Source organism: Sus scrofa, chromosome 13 (genome assembly GCF_054392235.1).
Source record: "Sus scrofa isolate SSC_HxYL_T2T_F1_AM1 chromosome 13, Sscrofa_HxYL_maternal_Yorkshire_Landrace_v2.0, whole genome shotgun sequence".
Lineage (NCBI taxonomy): Eukaryota > Metazoa > Chordata > Mammalia > Artiodactyla > Suidae > Sus > Sus scrofa.
The window spans coordinates 174,876,208-174,901,937 of NC_139395.1; the positions used below are offsets into that span (position 1 = coordinate 174,876,208).

The 25,730-nt window shown below is 40.2% G+C and overlaps 2 protein-coding genes across 26 annotated transcripts in view; one reads left to right on the forward strand and one right to left on the reverse strand.

The window, feature by feature from the left end:
- DCBLD2 (discoidin, CUB and LCCL domain containing 2) overlaps positions 1 to 8,987 on the forward strand; it is a 92,973-nt gene extending 83,986 nt beyond the window's left edge. For both annotated transcript variants that reach the window (XR_014824963.1, XM_021070662.2), the window contains exons 13-16: positions 970 to 1,063; positions 5,167 to 5,216; positions 7,154 to 7,291; positions 8,035 to 8,987. Coding sequence is in view for 1 of the 2 variants with exons in the window: in XM_021070662.2 (XP_020926321.1) it covers positions 970 to 1,063; positions 5,167 to 5,216; positions 7,154 to 7,291; positions 8,035 to 8,504 (752 nt within the window). In the remaining variant the exon portion in view is untranslated. The remainder of the gene's footprint in view (positions 1 to 969; positions 1,064 to 5,166; positions 5,217 to 7,153; positions 7,292 to 8,034) is intronic.
- Positions 8,988 to 10,529: 1,542 nt separating this feature from the next.
- The window catches only part of ST3GAL6 (ST3 beta-galactoside alpha-2,3-sialyltransferase 6), a 66,455-nt gene continuing 51,254 nt past the window's right edge, over positions 10,530 to 25,730 (reverse strand). For 9 of the 24 annotated variants that reach the window (XM_084991632.1, XM_084991624.1, XM_084991621.1 and 6 more), the window contains 6 exons: positions 21,495 to 21,590; positions 18,320 to 18,506; positions 18,073 to 18,210; positions 17,834 to 17,899; positions 14,482 to 14,634; positions 11,488 to 13,484 (listed from right to left, as the gene is read on the reverse strand). In XM_084991632.1, the coding sequence (XP_084847758.1) occupies positions 13,398 to 13,484; positions 14,482 to 14,634; positions 17,834 to 17,899; positions 18,073 to 18,210; positions 18,320 to 18,506; positions 21,495 to 21,590 (727 nt within the window). In that variant the 3' untranslated portion in view covers positions 11,488 to 13,397. Of the gene's footprint in view, positions 13,485 to 14,481; positions 14,635 to 15,318; positions 17,647 to 17,833; positions 17,900 to 18,072; positions 18,211 to 18,319; positions 18,507 to 21,494; positions 21,591 to 25,730 lie in introns of those variants that run through there. The other 15 variants (XM_021070684.2, XM_021070677.2, XM_084991630.1 and 12 more) reach the window with 4 other exon arrangements.

Here is a 25,730-nt window from a genome sequence, read left to right on the forward strand (position 1 = left end):
AGAGACCGACCTCCCGATGGCCTTAAGCAGACCAGGATTCCCTAGCTGTGGAGTGAGAAAGGAAATTAAGTGTTTGCCAGGTCCCTGCAGGCTCCAGCATTGGGTTGGTTTCTGCCTTGTTTAGACACAGGTTTGGTTTCTGTCCTTAACACTATATATATATTTATCTCCCCATCTCTATAAATATTTCACCATCACTTCCAAATGGTAAATAATATTTTATTAGAAAAAGGATACCATGATTTACTTACTCCCTTTCATTGTTGGGCATTTGATTACTTCTAGTTTTTCACTCTTCTGCAGATGCAGAAGCAAACATCTTTAAAAGGTACATCTTTAAAGGCTATCTTAATTTTTTTCCTAGGAGGAAATTCTAATAGAGAATTGCCCAGTATAGGTTTTTATAGATATTGCCCCAAAATGCCAATCAGAAAGATAATGTCTATTTATAGTCCCATAGAAATAACCTGTTTCCTAATATCCTCTTCAACAATTAGTTGTTCTTTTAAATATTTGCTAATTTGATAAGCAAAAATAGCATCTTGTTTGAGCTTCTGTTTCTCTGAAAACTGGTGAGGTGAACATGTTTAATGGTCACCTGTGCTCTTAATGTGTTGCTTATTCATCTGCTGATGTTTCTGTTGTTGATTTTTTACTTGTAATTTTGTAGCAGAGTAATCGCATTAACCCTTTATCACACATGTGGAAAATACATTTTTCCATTTTATCATTTGTCTTTGTGATTTCAAAACATACAAAGGTGGAGCAAACAGTGTGACAAACTTCCGTGTGTTCACGAAAGCCACTCATTTTCAGTCTTATTACATAAATTATGTTTTTTTTTTTTGAGATAGGAAACTTTGAATAAGTTGGGGTATTAAGTTTGAATAAGATGGGGTAATCTTTACTGTTTTTTTCTTTAGTGATTTCTGCCTTTGGTATTAGTGTGTATTTTTGTTTGTTTTTCAGACGTAGCCTTGGCCGCGGTGCTTGTCCCTGTGCTGGTCATGGTCCTCACCACTCTCATCCTCATACTGGTGTGTGCTTGGCACTGGAGAAACAGGTTAGAACAGAGCTGATTCACCTGCCTATCCTAGTGGGGATATTTCCAAATGTGAAATAGAAACTAAACATAGAAGATGAACTACAATTTCTTTGTGAGAGAGAGAGTTAAGATAGTCATTAGAATAAAAATATATACATTTCTCCTTTATTCCCATAAAAAATGAATAAGTTCAATTCCATAATCAGTTACTGAACACTTTTATTATATCAAATACTGCATTACACACCGGGCTAAACACATTAGTGAAATACATAATAGGTACGTAGTAATATTTACCAAAAGAATGAGGTGCAGTTCTCATCACCAGATTGTTTAGCAGGGCTGACTCTTATACTGTGGCTTGATGGTCTGTGTATGGAGTGCTAGGGACACAGATGCAAGTACCATGAGAGTTAGCTGAAAACTTCTTTTCAGGAGAGTGTAATCCTCAAATTTGGCATGTTTTGCCTTAAAGGAGGAGTTGGATTTGGCTAGAGGAAGGGAGGATGGTCTAGTCTGAGGGGATAGCTTGGATGAAGGTACAGGGATATGGACTGTAGGCAGAATCATGAGTCATCTCACTGGCATGGGGGAGCACTGAGAGAGAATCATCGAGATGCAGCATGTGCCTGGACCAGGAAGGGCTTTCTGGAGACAGAAATGTAGATTTCAGTCTATAGATGGGGAAATCACTGAGCAGTATCCAGCAGACAGGTGATATTATCAGATGATTGTAGGAGGAATGGCAGGAGTTTGAGTGGCTAGATTGAAGAGGAGTGAAAGACTAGAAGAGGCATCAAGATGAGTTAGGAAACTACTAAGGCCATGCAGCAACATAACAGCAGTTATACGGAAGGGAGAGAGGGATGGGGTGAGGTTTCCCACTGGGTCGGTTAGGGGCATGTGACTGGCTATTTGTTCAGAAAGGAGGAGGTTCTAGGGTTTTCTGAAGTTTCTGGCTTGTGCAATTAGACCAGTAAAGATGTCAGGAGTTGAGAGAAGGAGGGTCAGGTCTGGTGACTGGCAGTTTGGAGGGACTTAATTTTTAGCCATTCAACAAATATTTGAACTCCTACTCCCTGCCAAGTAAGTATTGAGCCATGTGCTGGGTGTCCAGTGGTGAACCCCAAAGTCTGTGGACCATCCACCATGGAACCTGTTTGCTCCAGGGCCCAGCAGGTAGGAATCACGGGATTGTAGATAGGTAAAACAGTAGCCAATATTCAATTCATGACTCACTCAGCTTATTACTCATAATTAGCACACAGCACAGGTTAATCAAAGTAGGGAAAGTGGGTGACAGACCACCCCTAGGAGATGCCTAGAAGGAAGCGTTTCAGCACCCGCAGTAGTTCTCTGTCCAGCCATGGGTCCTGTTATACATGTTGAGTGGGAAGTCCCTCTTATCTCCAAAGGTCCTCCAGCAGCATCCATCTGGAACAGCTCTCAGCCCCAAAAGTACCAGCCTCCAGAAAAAAGTGCTCAGGTCACTTGGCTCAGTGGCCTCCTTTTAAGGAGTAACTGTTACCCAGGGGAGGAGTCTCAACTGCTCTGTCTCAGTTGCTCTGTCTCAATTGCTCAATTGCTCTGTCTGTTCCCTTGACGCATATGGCCCATCGGACTTCTTATCTAAGTAATATTCTGAGTTTATCACTTAAGTCACTGGCAGTCCTATAGCAGGTGTTTCAAAACAATTCATAGGGAAGTTTGCATGCGCCACTGGGACTCTATTTTGAACTATGTAACATGTCTTAACATCGCTTAAATCCTGTAAGTTTCACACAAGATGAGTAGGAATCACAACTCAAAAGAAACCACGTCTTAGGGAGTTCCTGTCATGGTTCAGTGGTTAACGAATCAGACTAGGAACCATGAGGTTGTGGCTTCGATCCCTGGCCTCGCTCAGTGGGTTAAGGATCCGGCGTTGCCATGACCTGTGGTGTAGGTCACAGACGTGGCTTGGAGCTGGCATTGCTGTGGCTCTGGTATAGGCCGGCAGCTACGGCTCCGATTAGACCCCTAGCCTGGGAACCTCCATATGCTGCAGGTGCAGCCCTAGAAAAGACAAGAAGACAAAAAGACAAAAAAAAAAAAAAAAACAAAAAACAAAAAAAACAAGAAAGGGAAAAAAAAGAAACCACATCCTAACAGTATGTTCCAGGGGAGGGAAAAAGCTGGAGGAGTGCGTTGAGCCTGGGTTCTGGTGCTGGGGATGCTGTCTGTGCAGAACCAGAAACTTAGTTTGAGAGCAGGAGGGAGGGGCAGGGGGAAAGGGTTCTAGGAGAGTCCAGGAAAGAAGGGTCACCATGCTTGCAAGTAACTGGACAGCCACAATAATAGTGATGAGAATAGCAGCAGCAGCAAATTTTTATAAAGGGTAAAATTAAATGCTTATTTTACACATTATTCTAAATACCTTACATGTTTTAACTCATTTCTTTCTCAAAACAACCTGTGAAGCAGGTATTGTTATAAATTCCATTTTATAGAAGAAAGTGAGACCAAGAGAGCATAAGTAACTTTTCTGAGGTCCCCTGGTCAGCACAGAGTGGAGATTTGGTGCAGGCATCAGAAGCTGTGCCCTTAACCCAGAGGCTGCTACTGCTACCTCTGACCCATCTGTTGATCAAGTCCAATCCTCTGTGGGTAAAGCCCAGGGGTGTGGAGGTGAGGACTGGGAGTAGAGCTTTGATAGGGAGGCAGGAGGCACAACCTGAGACGAGTTTGGGAGAGTGTTCAAAGGACCCTGTGGACATTCAGACTCCTGAGAGGCACGTGGAATATGAGCCTATTAAGGACAGAAGGTCTGAGCTGCAGGCATGAAGTTACTTGTAAGAACACAGTAGATGAAATTGCTGATATGTGGCTTTGTGACAAGGAATAAAAGAAGTACCATTAAGGGGCCGTGGAAAATAGGAGAAAAGTAATAATAAAACAGCTGCATATGTTGAATCCCTGACCCATCCCAGGCATGGTTCTAAGTACTTCACATGTAATGAATAACCTAAAATAAAGCTTTGACACTGAGATGGAGCATATGAAATTCTTTATAATGCAGTCCCTGGATAGCTTCAGGACCTACTGTATTTTCCACGAATTTTACATTATACCTTACTTCGAAATAATGAAGTAGTGTATTTTTAAAACGAGACAGCTTTTTGTATCGATAATAAAAACATAGTCTTACACTGGAAAAGAATGCTTCCAAGTAGGAAATGCACATAGCTCACGCTCTTTGAGAAAGCCACATTTGCAATCTTGATCAAATCACCTAACTGTCTTGTCCTCATTGATAACAATAGATCAGCTTCTTTATCTTTAGCTCGCAGGGCATTATTTTCATTGGTTTTACATGCCAGCATCAGAAAATGTCCTTTTGTGTGCTTAGTTTTTTCTTTGTAAAAGGCTTTTGGTAGATAGCAATTAATGTTAGGAAGGGGTAAAGGTTTCTCCAGGGGAGGATATGTTGGAATTCTGAGGAGGAGGTGGGGAGAACCTTTGTTACTGCGCATGTGGCCCTTGGCCGCCAGGCATGGAAAATCCTGTTCTCATTATTAGTGAGAGCGTTGGCTTACCCTGTACAGGATGGAGGAATCAAGATTATGCAATTACCGTATTATGTGATACTTTAAACTTCTCTGGGGCAAAGGACTGTAGAAAAAACCAACATGTTAATAACAATGTAGAAGAAAATGTAGGGCTTTTTCTGTGAACTTTGTGAATCAACTAATTTGTGAAATTCATATTTGAAACTAAAATCTAACATGATTTCCCCATAGTAACCCACATGTCAGGGTTGGGCCTTGATTTGGTTCAGCCTTTTAATCTGCACACTTAGTCTTTTTTTAAATTCCTTTATCCATTTTTTTGTGGCAAATAGTTGGCTAATAAGATATCTCAGGAGATAGTTGTTTAATATTTATTGAGAGTCCAGAATTTATGAACTTCAGCAGTGGCAACTTTAAAAGTCAAATGAAAATGAAACCCCCCCCAGGTAGATCAACAAGTAGAAATGTGTACTCTTGACTAATTATTAACTTTGGTGTTTATCCTGCAGTTTCAGAGTTTTCTTGCTAGTGAATTCATTCTATTTGCTATTTTTTTTTCTTGTATTTTTCCAGGAAGAAAAAAACTGAAGGCACATATGACTTACCTTATTGGGACCGAGCAGGTACTTCATGCATGGCTTTGCATCTCTTTCCATCAGAGGGAAGCCCCTGCCCTCCAGGTGGCAGTAGTGACAGAGGAGTGTCCTTTGCAGGCCCACGTGAACTCCCCAGTACTATTAGAAAAAGGGCATTCTTCTTCTGATTGTTTTTACTTTTCTCTAAATTCTCTTCTAGCTGATAAGTAATGAAATGAAACGTAAGAATTTCCCATAACACATATTCTGTTCTTTTTCTTCTGGAGAATTTGTCTGGTTTGCCTCATGCATGTGTCTAGCTTGAGACCAGGTTTCTGTGTGGTGAACGTGAACACTGGGTAAGAAGCAGAGGATTGCGGTCCCAGTGACACAGTGTGTGTGTGTCACTCTGCTGTGGATATTTACCACGTGGAGTCCAGCAGTTTACGAGTCAGTGAAATCTTCCATGAGTTATATCTTATGAATTTCTACTCTGTGGTAGGTGGCAGGTTGCCACAGGTTACACTGGGGGCCTTCTCCAGGTCTTATCCTTCCCACTTCTCACTCCCAGAGTGACTAATAGGAGCCAGTCCACTGTGACTAAGGTTGAAAAGAGCTGTGGTGGGGACAGACCATCCCAGAGTTGATCTTGGGAAGAATTTTTGAACGTAATTAAATTTATTAAAAACCACTGCTGTAACAGACTGAATCTGGCTATACTATAGTAGTAGTGATTTGCCCTAGTATACACTTTTGATAGAGATTTCTATTGTGTTCTGCTTTGAACTGGATATTCTATCAAAGCAAAATACAGACTTGAACAACTTAAGGAACTAGAAAAAGAACAAATTAAACCCAAAGTTACTGGAAAGAAGGAAACAAAAGAAAACAGGAAAAAGCAGAAAACAGCAAGCGTCGGCAAGGATGTGGGGAAATTTAACCCTTGTGCACTGTTGGTGGGAATGTAAAATAGTACAGCTTCTGTGGGAAACAGAATTTTTTGGTGACTCCTCAAAAAATTGAAAATAGAATTGCCATATGATCCAGCAATTCCACTTCTAGGTATAGACCCAAAAGAATTGAAACAGAGATATTTTTATACCCATGTTCATAGCCACATTATTCACAATAGTTGAAAAATGGAAGCAACCTAAGTGTCCGTCAGCTACTGAATAGATAAGCAAAGTGTGGGATATACATAAAATGGAATATCAAGCCTTAAAAAAGAAGGGAATTCTGCAGTATACCACAGTGTGGATGTACCTTAAGCACATGCTAAGTGAAATAAATAAGCCAGTCACAAAAAGAAGAATATTATATGATTCCATTAGTACGAGGTACTTAGAATACTCAATTTTTTTTTTTTTTTTTTTGCTTTTTCACCCCGTACCCACAGCATATGGAGGTTCCCAGGCTAGGGGTCGAATTGGAGCTCACTGCCTGCCTAGGCCACAACACAGGAACACCAGATCCAAGCCATGTCTGCGACCTATACCACAGCTCACAGCAATGCCGGATCTTTAACCCACTGAACAAGGCCAGGGATCGAACCCCCAACCTTATCGTTCCTAGTCAGATTCATTTTCACTGTGCCAGGACAGGAACTCCAGAGTATTCAAAATTATAAACACAGAAAGTAGAATGGTGAGTTCCAGGGGCTGGCAAAAAAGAGAATCAGGAGTACTAGGTATGGATTTTAGTTCTACAAGAAGAAGAGAGTTATGAGATGGATGTTGGTGATGCCTGCACAACAGTATTAATACAGTTGATATCACTGAACTATTTGCTCATAAATGGTTAAGATAGATTTTATATCAGGTGTATTTTACCACAATAAAAAAAAAAAGCTTGAACATAAAGGCTAGTTTGTGTAGACATTTGTTATAGAAATGGCTTAAACACAACCAGATTTCTCCCTTCATATACTATTGCTGTTTCAGACATAGCTTTTCATTAATTCTCTTTTGCTTATGATCACAATGAAGGCTGGTGGAAAGGAATGAAGCAGTTTCTCCCTGCCAGATCAGTGGAGCATGAGGAAACCCCAGTCCGCTACAGCAGTAGTGAAGTGAATCACTTGAGTCCAAGGGAAGTCACCACAGTGCTGCAGACGGACTCTGCAGGTAATGAGTGGCAGCTCTGGAGCCACGGGTGGAGGGAGGAAAATGCTATACTTGCTATAAGTGCTTTGGGATTTAACAGTATCTTTCATCTTTTTCATGATGAGCTAGTTTTCCAAAGGTAGAACCACTTTTTAAAAGCTCATCAAGAGTCATTTGTGTTTTAGATATTCTATCCATAAATTTGGGATATTAATTTCTAAAAACTTAGGGCACTTTGTTTACCTGGAATTTCATGTTTTTGGGGGGGAATTGGGGGTATTAAAAAGGCAGCAGGAAAGACACAGTGGGCCTTACAGTAATTCCCTATTGACCCTAGGGAATTCCCTATTAAATACATATTTTAAGTATTTTCTAGTATTTGAAAAGGAAAAAAAAAAAATCTGTGAAATGATTTTCCAAGACTAGCATTATTCCAAATACTAGTATTTGAATATTTACTACTATTCTAATACTAGTGTATATTAGAATATTTATTTTCCAATGAAATATTATCTGAAGAACATATGCGAACACTCTTTATGCAAAACCACATGAATGACGCTTTCTGGCACATCTACAAGATAACATCTTTCATTTTAATTTTTGAAGTTGGTTCTTACTGGAAAATCCATAGGTCTCTATTGATAGCAAACACTCCATAAAGTGTTTGCTTTGGTATAAGCCTTCAGCTGCCATCCTCAATTGTAAGATCCCTGCGTTAATGACGTGACATTTCTGTTGTCTGTGTTTTGTGACTTCCACAGAGTATGCACAGCCACTTGTGGGAGGAATTGTTGGCACACTCCATCAGAGATCCACCTTTAAACCAGAAGAAGGAAAAGAAGCCGGGTATGCTGACCTAGATCCTTACAGCTCTCCTGTGCAAGAAGTTTATCATGCCTATGCTGAACCACTCCCAATCACTGGGCCTGAGTACGCCACCCCAATTGTCATGGATATGTCCGGGCACCCCACAGGTTCAGTTGGTCTGCCCTCAACGTCCACTTTCAAAGCCACAGGAAACCAGCCTCCTGCTTTAGTGGGAACATACAACACTCTTCTCTCCAGGACTGATAGCTGCTCTTCAGCCCGGGCCCAGTATGATACCCCAAAAGGTGGGAAGCCAGGCCCAAGTGCCCCCGATGAATTGGTGTACCAGGTACCACAGAGCACACAGGAGGTGGCAGGAGCGGGGAGGGATGGTGAATGTGATGTCTTTAAGGAAATCCTTTGAAGGTGATGCTGCTTTTTACAAAGCATCATTTTAAAGCACATGGCCTTTTTTATTGTGTTAGTGGTAGTAATATATAGAACGTGTTACATGATCTGTCACGGATGTGCTTGGGGGAAGCGTGAGGACCGAGGTACAGGAAGCTACTCATCTTGCTTTAAAAGTGTCATCATGGCACAGTTACCACTTGCTTGTTAAATTTCAGACTTCCTGTTTGTTACTACTGTAAAACATGATTTTAATACAGAAAAAGCTCCCTACTATGCACTTCAAGAGAATTAAAAATCACTGAGTATTTATTACCAATGCTGCAGGTACATTATGAACTCAAGATGGCTCTGTAAGCCTTTCTGGCAATAAGCATGGTACTCTTCGTAAAATGTCTAATGGCTTGAAATTCTGCTCTTTGTGAAAGGTGGGTACTATTATGATTTCTTCCTCTTCTCTTCCCATATTACATTCTGGATTAAAAAATCAGCAATACAATCATTGTTTTGATTATAGTCATATACACTTAGCCATCTTTGCTTAGGAAGATCTGTACTGGGAAACTGACCTCTAATGAGGAGGGTGGTTTTTCACTTTCTGACACGGCTAAGAGCTTTAACCCTTCATCATCCATGACCTGGTCTCATCCCTCCTTGTTTCACCTGGGGCCCGTGGTGGCCAGCCCCACTCTTCTGTTTATAAATGCTTGAGTGTTGTTTTCATGGGTGATCCTTGCTTTATCAGCCTCATTATTTCAGATCCCCTAATGTTTCTGAGGGGAAACAGAACAACTCTACAAATTTAAAAAAAAAAAAAAAGCTATACAGGAGATTCTCCACCCCCAACTTTATTTGCAGTGGAATTTTTCCAGAGAGGGTTGTGGAACGCTGAGGGCTTCTAACTGAACACTGTAAACAGTACACACTTAAAATATCGTGGTGAAAGGCAAAGTCATTCCTGAGAAGTCCTATAAATTACCTTCCCCCGCAAAAAAGGTAGCCAGAATTTGCCCTCTTTGGTTTTACATTTACAGATTTTTCTTCGAATCTCAAGGTGTTGTTTTTAGTCAAATGAAGAAACATTTGTTTTCCACAGTAAACTAATGTAAGAAATATAAACCTAGCATGTATTCTTCAGCTCTGTGGAGGCAGGAGTCATCCTTTACATTGTACCTGAGGAACAAATGTTTGAGCATCCTAGCCGTGGAAAATTCCTGTCTTGTTTTTGATGCCCCTGGGCAACTTCTTTGTCACTTTTTGCCCAGAACTTGTTTCAGATGGCTGAAATAGAAAGTGTCTGCAGTTTACCAGCCTTAGTGTAAAAAACCATCTTTAAAAGCCTTTAGGAATTCCCATCGTGTCTCAGTGGTTAACAAACTCAAGTAGTATCCATGAGGACCCAGGTTCAATCCCTGGCCTTGCTCAGTGGGTTAAGGATCTGGCGTTGCCATGAGCTGTGGTGTAGGTCACAGAGGTGGCTCAGATCTGGCATTGCTGTTACTGTAGCATAGGCTAGCAGCTATAGCTCTGATTCACCCCCTAGCCTGGGAACCTCCATATGCCTCAGGTGCGGCCCTAAAAAGACAAAAGACCAAAATAAAATAAGTAAGTCTTTAGACTGGTAAATTAATATGAGAAATCATATGATTAAAATATATGAACTTGGCATCTGTTCTTCTATCAACCTTATTTTGTAGACTTAAACGTTGAAATGTACTTCCCCATCAGGTTCTAGTTATTTCCTGTAGCCTGCACCACCAGGTGATGTTGCCAGAAGTGGCTAAATTTGACTGCAGATCTACAGTGTTCATTTTACTTCCATGAGTGTGCGCCACTATGATAAAACATTGCTTCAAAACAGAACTGCTTATTTCCATAGCCTCCCTGCCTTGTGGTTGTATGATTTTGTTGGTCTTACATTTTTGTTTGCTTTTCCTTTTTCTGACAAACTTTGAGGCATAATTCACTGAAAAACCGATATGCATATCTTTATAAAAACAGATATGAATGTGTAAAGCACATATATTAATGCAGTCATCCCTTTTCAGGTGGGAAGAGTAAACCAGTTGCTTTATTTTTTATTCATCCTTAGTACACAAAAATATACTTTTTCTCAAATCATACACCTGTTTGAAGCTTTAAGAGAAGTAACTTCAGTAACTTTCATTTTTCCACAAATGCTTGCTATTTTGTGTAATTGTGTGCACCTGATTGTTTTCCCACGGAACTTTTTTTGAGAAGCAGATGTTTTCTTATGTATATTTTAAGACTTGATTCTTTTATCGCCACTGTGCTGTCCTTGAACTACCAATGGTTTTTATAAAATATTTAGTTTTTACTGCTATTATATATTTTACTTTCCATATGAAGAGCTGAGCCGGATACAAAGTTCTGGTTTTGTACTTTTTAATTCATTTGTTTTCATATTAAAGGGTTTTTTTGTTTTATTTCTTTTTTGGCTGCCCCATGGTCTGTGGATCTCCCGGGCCATGGATCAGATCCGAGCTGCAGTTGCAGCAGCACCGGATCCTTTAACCCACTGTGCATCCGGATAGTGCAGAGACACCACTGATCTGCTGCATCACAGCAAGAACTCCTGTTTGGGGATTTTTTTTTTTTTTAACATTAATATGTCTGATATATATACAGTTTTGGAGACAATCAAGTAACAACTGAAAATGTGAAAGTAACCATTTTTTACAAAATTCCCTTGTATTTTTATCTTTGCTTGAAACATGTAAAAAGATTTAAGTCACTGTTGTTTATTGGATTATATTTTTTTCCTGTTAATGCAGTTATAAAAATAGAATCAGACAATGGATGCAGGAAATGTGGTCCTTTCATAAAATTACACTGACTTCCCTGTTACTTGATCTTAGGAACCAGTACAGTTAAAGATAAGATATTGTGAATGCTGATTTTAAAAGCTGTAAAATCTAAATAGATACTATTGTGTAGGGTCTAGTCCAGTTATTTAAGTTCCGTTTAAATATTTGCACTTTGCATTAAACAATGGGTTTTATTTGCTGATGAGTAGAGGATTTATACACTAACTGAAATTATGGTATATATACACATGTCCTTCTCCCCACCCCCTACACAAGAAAGTAGAAAATAAGCTCATTTAAATATGAATGTGGCCATAATTCTATGGAATGTGATAAACCTTGAATTTCTTTTCCTGGGCTCCACACGGTCAACCTGGAGACCAAAAAGGTTATAGAAACACCATGTCAGACGATACAGTTAGTTAGAAGGAATGAATATGTTTAGGTGGGACAACAAAAACTTTTCAACCCCCCCCCAAAAGAAATCAGTGAAGCTCTACTTATTAAAGACAAAAGTTACCTATGAGCTCTGCCTTTCAGCTCTGAACTTGAAGTCCCTAAACTGCAAGATCTAAATAAGAGTTGGATATTTTTAGGTCAACCATGGCACTAATTCTCATTTAGTCCAAATTGTGACTCGTTTCTTCTCATCTCTTCTTTTTTTTGGCACTGGGAAAGGTAGAAACAAATTATGTAATGAAATAGGTAAAAATGGCTTGAGTGTCAGTTATATTCTCCCAGAATGTACTTTTCTTACCTCGGCATGTACTGTAGTCACTCAGTATTTGTATATGTTGCTAGAATTTAGATTGTATAAATAGTGAGATTTTAATGTGTTCATGTGTTTTTAATAAATTGTATATGTGTCTTGCTCAGATATTTTTTTAAATATACCACCTTGAGGTTTATAGTCGTTTCTCATACTATATAAAATGCCACATTCCTCAATTTTAAGATTCGTCAGAAATTTTTATGGCCAATATTATAGAATGATGGTAACATTGCTTATATTCATTAAAATGAAATGGGAGACTAGCTCACCACTTTTGTCCAGTTGGCTTGTTTGCATCCCACAAGATTCTTCTCTGCTGCATGCTAGGTAAGCTTTCCATTTGAAGACACAGTTTATACATGTGGACAGTTGATTTTTCATGAGAATACCATTTAAATCCAGAAACAGCTTGGCTTTTCTTAAAGGTTTACTCATTTACATCTTCTGTTTTTCCTTGCAATAAACTTCCAAAATTTAATGAATAAATTAAGCCAGGAAAAAAAATAATGTGTAACAATTTTCTCCTTGAGCTTGCCTAATTCAGCTTTGTATAAATTGTATTTCTTTAAAATAATGCAGCTACCAGCCTTTAGTAATTGCATTCTTTGGTTATTTACTTATCCAGAATTCATATTTATGCTATTTCTTTGGACTTAAAAACAAAAAAAATCTTCCTGCTACCCAACTACTCATCATAATCATGGTTTACTTCACTGCAGGGAAAAATGCTTAGTTACGCCAATATGATCTTAAGAGTTCCAAAGCCACCCACCCCTTCAAACCTGGTTTAAGATTCCAGTCAATCAAGTTCCACAAAAAGGAGCCAAATAGTCATCCAGATAGAGGCCTGAAGTGGTTCCAGTATGCCATGTCAGAGCACTGCCACATGACCATTACCCATCAATTTACAGTGGCCAGATAAACCTCTCAAAATGTCAAGTTGTATTAAAATTTTGTTGTGGTAAACCCAATCCCCTTACTTATTAGGAAGTCCCATCTCTTTAAAAGTCTAAGATGAAGTAACTATAAAAAGATGTTTAAAAACACTTCAGAAAACTAGCTTATTTTTAAAACAAGGCAATGAAACCTTCACTTATTTCCCTGATAGCTTAACTAAACATAATCTTGGTTTCCATAAATTAAATATATTCACAGAAATTAAGCTGGTGGTTATGAATCACCAGGCAGCAACAGACTTAATATACATAATTTCTTGACAAGTTCATCCAACATATTTTAAAAACAAACTAAAAATTGCAGTATAAAAATAAAACTAATATTGTTAGCATCATCTTCTGAGTCTGTAGGGTCAATCTTGAGTCAAGTTGATTACAAAGTTTTTCTCTATAATGTCCTTCAGAAAGAGCTGCTCTGCAGTCACATTGTGATATGCATTCTAAAGAAAAATGAAATAAAATCACCGTCTGTCCCAATTTCAAGATAATTAACAGCAGCAGCAATGGAATGTGCTGGCTCTAAAAAGCTCCATAGATGACATAGGTCATGGACTTGTCTTTCCTTTTTAATTTCTTTTTTCATTGCGCATTGTTGTGCCAGAGCTTTCCCTAAAGCCCACTCTTTCCACTGAAACCATCCCATCAGTAAGAAGTTCCCTCACATCATCCTGTGGTCTACTCAATTATGGTATAAATCTAGAAACCACAACTGACAATGTTACGCTCTAACCTGAGTAATACCATTCCTTCAGCTCACATAGTCTTTGCGGGATGAGGGTTTAAGAGGACTGGCTTCATTTCATGGGCTATAGCCATATACTTAACAGCAAGTCACTCACAGTTCAGTACTGAAAACCTATAGATAACATTTTCATCCTGTCATTTGCGAGGTGTCACAAATCTAAGTTGTAATTAGGAAAACAGAAAATTCCCATTTATTCAATGAAAATAAAAATCTTAAACATCAAATCAACCACCATTAATCTCTGTTCCAGAGAAGAATTATCTAGTTAAAGGTTTATAACTTTTCTGGAAAATTCTTTCCTGGGATTCACATATTATAGACCTTCTCATCTACTTAACCGGAAAAAACTACATGAAAATAATTAGTATGAGTACAGCTATGCTTTTAGGTGAATCTGTCATATCTCAGATAACAGATTTCTATATAGTCAAATAGTACAAGTAATGATACAATTTCTAGAATAAGGCTTGGTCCCTGTGTAGGTTTGATGAGATTTTTCCCAAGGGTCTGCTGTAGTAAAAACTCTATAGACTTGAATGCTAATTTCAGCATGTGGTATCTCTTTAAACACTTATAAAGCCGTCAATGACCTCCAAAATCTGTTCCCTCATTAAAATGACAGGGTGAGAAGGGAGAATAGAAGCTTTCCAAATCTGAAGATCAAAGATTACACCAAAGTGTACATAGGTTACCTTATTCATCAAAGACATGGTGGCATTCCCATAGTAGTGCAAAGGACTCTTGAGGTCAGAAAAGTTGTACTTAAAACCAGCAATGTGAACTTCATGACATATGTGAAATGCCAGTGTAATGGCAATAATTCCTGTTGTTGGGTGTTTGGGTTTCTGGGGGAGGAAATGAACATTTTAAAAATTCAAAACAAGGTATTTGTTTACAAAGCATATTTGGGTGACCTAATCTCATAAAACAGGGTGTTCTGAACATTTAATCAGGACAGAAACACTTTAATTAAACCCTCAACATGCGCTAAGGATCAAGCCCCAAACAGTTAACACCTTAACTCTGAAATATAAAGTCTTTTAAATAAAACTGCGGTACCAGCCCAGAAGACAATCTATCACATTAATAGTATGAGGCTTATAGAAAAGGATGCTGCTGCCTTGTTTTCAGAAACACGCTTCTTGTGGAAAACGCAAAGCCTGAGAATGTTGAACCCACGTTTGAAACATAAGGACAACTTAATGCACTAGTGGATAGAATCATGCTGAAAGACTTCATATAAATTAGCCTTAAAACAGTTCTATTTTAGAATGCTGATGATTTAACTTGCTCTAGGGAAAAATGGTTTTATTTTATTTTAAATATTTTTTTTTTGTCTTTTTAGGGCCGCACCTGTAGCATATGGAGGTTCCTAGGTTAGGGATCTAATTGGAGCTGCCTGCCAGCCTACACCACAGCCACAGCAATGCCAGATCTAAGCCACGTCTGCGACCAACACCACAGCTCGCGGCAACGCCGGACCCTTAACTCACTGAGCAAGGCCAGGGATCAAACCCGCAACCTCATGGTTCCGTTTTAAAAATTTTTTTTTTATTTTATTTTTTTTTTATTTTATTTTCCCACTGTACAGCAAGGGGGTCAGGTTATCCTTACATATATACAATTACAGTTTGGAAAAACGGTTTTAATCAAGGAACTACAATGACAAATTGCCATGGTAAGAATCTTATTAGAAAATGAAGACTCTAAATGTACATATGCACAATAAAGTCTCTCTTTTATTTTTAAATTGATAAAAAAAAAACTAGAAAGAAACTAATCATCCTCTTTACATGTACATATATCCTGAAAAATACTGTGATAGATTTGACAGAAGGATCTTGGGATTCAAAGTTTTAATTCTCGGCCTTCCAAGGCAAAACCAAAATATATCAAATTTGTTAGCACGAAAATTCAAGATTTCCTTTTGATTAAATATTTCTTACAGGTCTCATGGAAATTGCATATGGTAAGTTATGATTCTGAGGAAAAGAAAAAAAAGCAACACAATAAAGTCAAACTGCAAGAAGCAAATCTGTCTGAAAGCCCAAAACCTATGCACTTCTGTGACCCCACCATAGCCCTCACCAACTGCTAGGAAAAGGAAATTAATGGTCAGGTTAAAAACCCAGCAGTCATCCAGCACCACTGACCCTGTCACATTTTCCCTCTCCTGTCCCTCTTCAAGTCCTCTTCTTCCTTTCATCCACCATAATCATCCCCTTACACAGACCTTCAATTTCCTTCGGCACCGATTACCCACACAACCTATATTATCACCTGACAGGATCTTCACCCTGGTTAAACCCACACCCCGGCAGCAGAGCAAGGCAAGAGAAAACGTCCTTTCCTGGTCGCAAGTTCCATGTATGACCACAGTCTCAAGTGGGCATTCAGGGTCCAACAGTCCACTTACAGACCCCTAGTGAATTTCCATTCCTACTCTCCATGGTGACAAGTTCACACTTTTCTACCCATCAGCTCTGCCTTTCTTCCTACTTCTCATTGGCAATGTAATCCTTACCTTTCTTAGAAAACAGAATCAGACAAGAGCTATATTTTCCTCCCAATTCCAAATCTACCTTCATCTTTCCGCATATTTTCAGTGTTCAGTCCCATGTGTATGGGATGTCTCTGTTCTACCTACAGCCAATCTCTCCTCTAGTACATGCTTTTTTACACCATCTCTTTTCTCAACAACTTTGCTTCCACAACTATCTTCTTTCTCTCTTCATCATCAATATTTCCCTTTTTGGATCGTTGCTTTCAGCACACAAACATCTATCATCTGTCTTTTTAAAAAAAAACAACCAAAACTCCCTTTCTTTGATCCTATGTTCTTCCAAACATTTCTCTGCTTTCTTTTCCAGCAAAACTCCACTAAAAATTTTCCTTGGCTCACTCATGTTTCATGTTCTCTTTAATGTGATTCAAACAGGCTTTCTTCGACTTTCTTATCCTCATCCATATCAATGTGACATCCATGTTTCCAGGACAGCATCTGACATAGCTGACCTCTGCTAATACAGCTGGGTCCTCACTTAGCTCCTGGGACACTGGGTCCTACTGGAACTTCAGCCTACTTACAACTAGTTCTCGTATCATCTCTAAGTAAGACCAGTGTCTTCTTGTGCTTGAGTTGTTAAGGACACTACCTACAATGAAAAGCAAGGAATAAATCTGATCTTGCCTCACTTATGAAAATAAGAAGTGAAAAATCACGAAGTATACATTCAAGAAGCTGTCATTTCCCTTCAAAAAGAAATTACTAGGAAGCTGTCCTTTCTCCTCAAAATTACTATGAAATAGGGTTTAAGTTTAAACTATGCTTTTTGACTTGGGGATTCCACTTTTAGGTGTCATTCCTATATAAATCACACAGTGTGCAGAAAATCCCTATAAGCATATGCATTTCTACATATAGAAGAAAAATCTAGATACAAAACTGAAAGTCTATGAATAGGAGAAGAGTTAATTAAATGGAGAAGGGAAACAATAATACCTATGGTATAATAACAACTATTAAAGTGTTTGTGCTTTCTAGGAAATAGTCTAGAAAAATATAAAAGGCAAAAAAGCTTGGGAGATCATGTGAGTTATGAAGGGAAGAGAAAAGGATGATTTCCTCTTTTAAAAATATTCTTTAATAAAAGTTATTTGATTTTAAGTATATAATACTTTAGATTTTTTTATCATGCTAAAGATATATAATGTGTGTTTATTTCCTGATTACAAAAGGGAAAACCTCATTTCAGCTGAGATCACATTACACAGTTACTCAAGCTTCCAGTGAAAAACACAGCCTGCCACTGTTTGGGTCTGGAATATTTTTTCCTAGGGAATGTAGACAAGCAGGGCTGCAAGAGTCAAAGTCAATGAGATTCCTTTCAATGAAAAAATTAAAGAAACCAGATGGGCTTCTCTGCACAAAGCCTGCCCACCAGCTGCACCCTCCACCACCCCACCTCCCCACCCACCACCCCCACAGGTCCAGACACTCCTCCCCTGAGAGCACTAGAGAGGAGGTGGTGGCGGATGAGCTACCTGTACATGCAGGAGATCCCTCAAGGGCAGAAAAAACCCTCCATTTATGGTTCTTTTCCTTGCAATCTAAAAAACAATGATAAAATCCACAGGTATCTAATTTCACTAACTCGGATGTGACCCACAGAGGCCAGCTCATGAGTCATGGTTCTCATACAGTTTCCAACAGCCCCCCGGGGACCCACTATCCCACCCCAGGCAGATCTTTAGCTTGAAACTGTGCAAAGGAAAATACATACCTGATTTTTTGGAAACACCTTTGGGAAGTGAAGTAGTTCGTAAGCTGCTGTTCTGATGATGAAAGGATCTAATATTCTGATTTGATAAGGCTTATAGATCAGATTTAAGGCTGGTTTCTTCCAAAAACCATTAGTGTTCTGAAATAAAGAACATAGAAAATACAACTGTGATTGTCTTTCTTTTAAAAAGGAAAAAACAACAAAAACCTTAAGGTAATCAGAAGGCAGGTCAATTGTGTCAACTTACGATTTTTCCACCTGTCAACAATTCCCACAGCCACTTTAAATCAAGAGGCTTAAAAGCAGTGAGAATCACTGTAGTATTAGGATCATTGTGACTGGGATCTGAAAAAACAGATTCTGGATAAAAAAGTCGGAAGGTAGTCCTTCTCCCAACATCCTCTTCATGTCCTAAAATAGGACCATTATTCATTCTGTGGATAGTAAAACACAACACATGTAGACCAAGTGCAGTGCCAGTCATTTGCATCACAGTACTCAGAGCTCTCAGAGCTAGACACACCGGCAGCTGTGCAGCCACTGCTCTAAGGCCACACAGCAATCCACCAATCCTTCACATGTAACAGCCGAGGAAATAACTCCCTTTCATGAAACTGCTACTTGATCAAAGGGAGAAACATTCTTTTTTATGTTCGAAAATAAACTGTGGGGCCACTGATAATTCTTACCTCCAGGAAAAAACTAAAGAATAAAACAGGAACATAAAACCACAGAATATTCAAGTTAAGAGAGACCTTGAAGGACATCCAGACAAGCCCAGCATCCACAGAAATAGTTACTTGCTCAGGGTTACACAATCACATAGCACATGGATGTGTGTCTAAGTGACTGACAAGCAAGAGTCACATTTAAGGTGATTTGAAGACCCATCAAAGTTGTCTTGCTCTGAAACAAAGTACCAATATAAAATTGCCATATTTATACCTAAGCACATCCAAATGAATGACTATTGCTGGTGTGAATCAAAGAATCACAAAGGATCCAGTGTTGGGTTTGTGGATGCTCAAAGCCAAGGTTAGACATGCACTATTTATGCACACACCATGAAGGCATGCTATGAGAAGGAATGCTTTGTTTCCAAAACAGTGTCCCCTAGAAGAGAAATACTGTTTACCCTTTGCCAGTGACTCTGCGATATAAAACAGTCTTAATAACACTTGAAATGACTCTCACAATGTGCCCATGCCTTTTTCCCACAGGGCTTGCTGTGGTTCTAGGTGAACGATTTTAGACAATTATAAAGAAATATGTGAGTGCTTCAGTATTGTCTTGTGGATAAATTTTCACAGTTGCTCAAAATGAATAATCAACAGAGACCAGGGTAACCATACAGAAACCCTTGGCACTTGTAACCAGCAAAACCCCCAATCATTGCCAGGCCAGCTTGATGCATTGCCCAGCAGGACGCTTTCCCACTCTACAGAAGACTATTCATAGCCATTCCCAACACACACAAACTCACCCCGAATAATGACCTTACTTCAACCTTTCAATGAAGAAACAGAAATGGAAATGTTTTCATTTTCCCATCACTGCACCTATGGGACTCTGGGTAATTATAACCACAATCCTGGTTTCCCCTTCCATTGTAGAGATCACCACACTTATACTCTAGACCCCATCCCCTCTTTTTACCTCACGCCAATCTCTTTATTCATTGCCATCAGATTACTAATATGCTCTAGAATCTCCTATCTCTATAGAAAGAAATAAATCTATTTTTATAAAAACAAGATCCCCCTTTGAGTCCATAATCATCTCCCACTACCATCTCATTTCTCAACTCTACAGTGAAGTTTCTCAAAAGAGTTGCTTATACTGGTTTTCCACTTTCTCACCTGTCATTCTCTCCTCAAACCACTCCAGCTGGGCTTCTACCCCACATCATGCCTCCTAGTCTTCTTTGTCAAGAGCATCTGTGAGCGTCAGGTTGCCAACCCCATGGAGAACCCTCTGACCTTATCTTACATGACCTCCTAACAGCATGGGTCATGGTTGAAACCTCCCTCTATCTAAAAATGCTGTGCTCTCTTGGCTTTTGTGATCACCTTCTGACATTCTTCCTGCTTTGATGGTAGATGCTCTCCAACTCCTTTACTTTTTTTTTTTTTTTTTTTTTTTTTTTGCTCAGCTGTTAAGTTTTGAGTACTTCAGAGCTCAGTCCTGGGCCCTCTTCTCTGTCTCTCCCTGGAAAATTTCATCCAGTCCATGGTTTAAACACAGCTTACAGGCTATTCACTGTGAAAATTTTAACCTGTTTATTTAGCTGCCCACTTGACTTACCCACTGCAAATCTAATTAGCATATCAAACCTGGTTTCTCATACAGAGACCCTGATTCTCCACTGAACCTGTTCGAACCCTGGTCTTCCCCAACTCAATGAATGGTACCACTATCCAGCCAGTCTCTTAAACTGAAAACCTAGGAGGAGGTATCTTGGATTCCTTCATTCCCATCTCTGCTCACATCTAATACATCAACAAATCCTGATAACTTCACCTCTAAAACATGCCTCAGTCTAGCCACTTAGCTCCTTCCCTGCTGTGACAATCCTGTTTCAAGCTACCATTCTCCACCCAAATGCAGCAACCTAACTGGCTTCTTCATTCCCATCCTTGTCCTTCCTGGTTCATTGTCCATGCCACAGCCAGACTATTTCAAAGAAATAACCAGAGTTGCTCTCTTGCTTGAAAATTTTCAAACATTTTCTGTTACACTTAAAATTCAGTCTCGAATCCTAATGTTCAAAGACCTACAGAGCCTGCTCCTTACCTACCTCTTCAACTTCCAGTAAAACCACTTGCCAGGAGCCTGTTCCCTGCCTATCTACATCACTGCTTTTCTTGCTGCTGCTCCCAAACACAGCATCCTATCTGCCTGAGGCCCCACAGGAAATATCATCTCTGCCTGTGTCACTCTTTCCTGGTCTTCAGAGAGCTGGTACTGTGTGGTCTCTTAGATGTCCAGCTTAAATGTCTCCCCCTTGACATGATCATCCATTCTTAAGCAGCCACTCAATCATCCTCTATCACAAATGTTTCAATTGTTTGCATGGCATTTATTATTATATTTCCTTATTTATTTAATGACTGTTTTCTTCCCCTCATTAGAATGTAAGCTCCATGGGGAGCAAGGACATTGTTCTTATTTACTGCTATATCCTCCTGAGGCTATATCCTCCTGAGGCTAGAACTGTGCCTGGCACAGTGAGGGGACTTCATGGATATTTTCTAAATGAACGACTTGAAATCTAAGTCTACTCCACCCACAACCTGAGTAATGTTTCATGTGCTTAAACAAATTAAAGCAACGCCACTTACTTTCAAAACTCGGCTGTATTAAAATAGGAAACTATATCCTTTTGAAACAACTCCAAGTAAGAAAAGAGAAAATATTTTTACCTTATTATTACATCATAGGAGTCAATTTTCTCTCCCAATGTCTTATTCTTCAAAACTCCTCCATTACCAACCACCACGCACTTCTTACATGGCACACTGTTGGGCAAATAGACGAGTGAGAGACTGAGCCATCTTTTACAAAACCGGATGATTCCAAGAACCCATTCATACTTTGAGGAACCCAAGACCAAATTTAACTTGTTGTGCAAATAGAAAAAGACCCAGTTATGACTTATAGGTCTAGGGATGTACTAGAAAGATATGATTGAAGAAAAAGCACCCCATAGGAAGTACATCATTGTTAGCCTACTAATCTCTTATCAGTTCAAACACATATCCTCTTCTGATTTTCATAATCACCCACTGAGATAAGTAAGCCTGATATTTCCATTTTACAAATAAAGAAAGAGATTCAAAAAAAGCTGTTAGGTGGAGTTCCCACTGTGGTGCAATGGGTAAAGAATTCGACTGCAGCATCTGGGGTCGCTGCAGTGGCATGGGGTTCGATCCCCAGTACAGCAGCACAGTGGACTAAAGGATCCAGCACTGCCACAGCTGTGGCATTGCCTGCAGTTGTGGATCAGATTCAATCCCTGACCCAGGAATTTCCATATGCTACAGGTGTGGCCATAAAGACAAAACAAAACAACATCAACAAAACTTAGGTAACATTTCAAAGTCAATACATACTCCAAAGAGGTAGAACTAGGATTGAGTCCAGACCTTTGGACTACAAGAACCCCCCTTGACATAGGAGTCTGCCTGTTAATATTGATAAAAAATGTTTTATATTACAGGTGTGTTTACTTTTCATCAGCATTACCCATTCCCCTGATAGTCTAGCTCTGGGTTATTGCTGCATCTTTTAAGTGTAGCAACAGACAGCTCAGAATGCAGTGGGGAAAGTGCAGCTTCCTTGTACTTGCCCAGGCTCACTTCAATTCCCCAAACGTGTACTGGTCCTTAAAACTTAACCAATACAAATGAAAAGTTCACTCTATATTCCTGACAAAGAGCTTTAAAGTAGGACATGAAGTAAGACTTCCTGCTGCTGGCCGCCATCAGGCTGGGCCAGTGGATTGGGTCTGTTTAGCTCTCAGCAAACAACGGCTGGCCTATCCAACTCCAACCTCTCACCACCACCCGGCCAAGCTGAAGGAGTGACAAACACCTCATGTCCTTCTCCTTTCAGTGACAAAATTACAGAGGGGAAGTCTACTGAGCTGTCTTCCCTCATGACACGGAAGTAGGAGGGAAAAAGCGTTTCTTCTAAGAACCATGAAATCAAGCAGACCCGATGAACTCCAGACCGTAAGCCTCTTGGGAAATTAATGAGTAGCACAATTTCACAAATGCTGGAGAATATTTAAACACAGAGAACACAGGAATACCCAAATCATTGAAAGGAGACAGGCATTGGCCCTGTCAGGTTGAGACAAAATACACATTCCTACATGTGTAAATTTACCTATTTTATTACAATTTGTTTAATTCATCCAATTATTTGATAAGTTTTTACACTTCAAACTTTTGGGGGTGGGGTGGGGCATGCCTGTGCCATGCAGAAGTTCCCAGGCCAGAGATGATACCCACGCAACAGCAGCAACCCACACCATAGCAATGACAATGCAGGACCCTAATCCCCTGAGCCATCAGGGAACTCCTACTTAAACTTCTTAAAAACACTTTTTTACATGTTTTGAGACTCTTAGCTTCCAATATTAAAAAGTCGTGAATTGGGGAGTTCCCATCATGGCTCAGAGGTTAACGAATCTGACTAGGAACCATGAGGTTGTGGGTTCGGTCCCTGGCCTTGCTCAGTGGGTTAAGGATCCGGTGCTGCTATGAGCTGTGGTGTAGGTTGCAGACGTGGCTTGGATCCTGCGTTGCTGTGGCTCTGGCATAGGCCGGCAGCTATGACTCCAATTAGACCCCTAGCCTGGGAACCTCCATATGCTATGGGAGCGACCCAGGAAATGGCAAAAAGACAAAAATAAAAAATAAAAATAAATAAAAAGTCGTGAATAATCAACATCTGTTACAAAAAGATCCTGAGTTTCACAGATGGCAGGGATTGGGTGGGGGGCAACTGTCCAGCAAGCCCTCCTGGAGGGTACACCCTAAAATCTCCCATGATGGACATGTCACGACTGTTCTAGAGGTGCTTCTTTTTAAAATCTGATTGTCTTTAACTACAAAAGTTACATTTCCAGATGCTCTTTCTATACAGATTTGACATAAATCCCAATTCTAGGAAGCCACTCTGTCCAAGGTGCCCTGCAGCCAGGTGGCTTGAAGAAGATGGGAACAATGGTCAAGTTCCAAACCCTTTCCTCTCTGGGTCTATAGCCATCACCCTCACCAGACACTCCCAGGAGTGCTCTACAGCAAGGAGCAATTCCCCTGCCCCAGCTTGCTGCTTTTCTTTCCATAACCCCAAGCCAGTTTAATGCAAATCAGAGGCTGGCTCCATCTCCCCACAGGAATGCTAAATGAGGCTGGGCACTGGGGAGGGAGTGGTTAGGAATGGGCAGGATGGAAATAACTGCTCTGTTCCTTTGAAGTAACCTGTGTGGAGGTAAAGGAGGAATATCTATAATTTGGCATCTAGACTAACCCTCCACCCTGGAAAGAAGGCTGGAGGATACACCCCTCCCAGCAACCATCCTGCCCTGGGGTCCCCAGCCTGAACCAGGCTGTCTGACTCCAACACCACCAAATGTCCATGGCAGAGCCAGGAGCACAAGCCACCACCATGTCCCTAAGGGTCTTGTCCTGGAGCCTCAACAAAGGACTCCTGCCCCACAGGCATAATCTCTGAAGCTGACCTCAGAAAGTGGGAACTCGGCTCAGTGCCACACACAGCCAGTTTGATAATCACTAAACCAGAAGTTTCCCTCAGTGTCACCTGCATCAGGCTGCACTACAGTTGGTCATCAAACCCCAGATCATGTGTGGCCAAAAAGCATCACAGTAAGAGAAGCTACCATCTCTCCAACTCACACGTCTCATCTCTGGTCTCCTCTCAGACTCAAGGTCTGCATCTCTCTCACAAACCCTACCAAGCCTTCCAACCAAAAGAAAAGGAGTGTTGAGGGAGCAAGCAGATCTCTTTTATGGGAGCCCCAAGGCTTAGTTCCAGAGAGAGGGTCATTCCTTCTCCCCAGTCGCTCCAACCTCCATCTAGTGGGGAAAAAAGAAAGCAACCATATGGACACTGCCTCACCTAAGACAGTTCCAGTTCCAAAGATGCTTTCCGGAGTTCCCATTGCGGCCCAGTGGAAATGAATCCATCTAGCATCCATGAGGATGTGGGTTTGATCCCTGGCCTTGATAGTGGGTTGGGGATCTGGTGTCGTCATGAGCTATTCACAGACATAGCTTGGAATCTGGCCTGGCTTTAGCATAGGCTTCGATTCGACCCCTAGCCTGGGAATTTCCATATCCCACAGGTGCAGCCCTAAGAAGGAAAAACAAAAAGATGCTTTTCAGTTCAATTCCACATTTGAGGAATTTCCCTTTCTATTTTCTTCCCATCAGCATTGTAGGGGGCAGGTGGAAGTAGGGAAAGCCTCTCACCATTGGAAAAGTTCACTGATGCCTTTAAAAGGAAATCTTGTCAATGAAATACTTTCCTCCTGGCAAGGGATATTACAAAGACCCAGACATTTTTCTGAAAATCATACCTAACACTTGAAACTCTCTTATGAGTGTGCCTAAGCCTATTCTTTGGCAATAATGTCTTCCCCACAGCTGGTGCCCCTGTGACTCTAGGAAATGTGTAATAGAACAGATAAGCAGTCTGAACCACACACCCTATACTCTCTCGCTTCCCTCCCTCCCCAGCAAGTACCCCCGTGTTACCAAAGGAGAGGTTCATCCCGTCCTTGGCCTCACCCACCTGGCCTGTGCTCCTGGTTCTCCTGTTCCCTTAGGTGTGAATCAGTAACTTCCAGTGTCCTTTGGGTGACTGTATAACTAAACCATATTTAATCTACACAACATTCATGCACAAATAGTTGCAGTGAATGGTGAACCCTAAAAGGGAAATATATTATCCTTTATATTTTTGTATCTGCTAATCTAAAACTTCTAATTCACAGGCTGTGCAATTTAGAAATTGGTTTGTTGTCACATTAAGTGTGACCTTGTGTCTGGGGAAGCAGGTACCTGTTCTTCCTTCCTCCACCCTGGAAACAGAGAAATACATGTGCCTCAAATCATTCACCCAGAAAA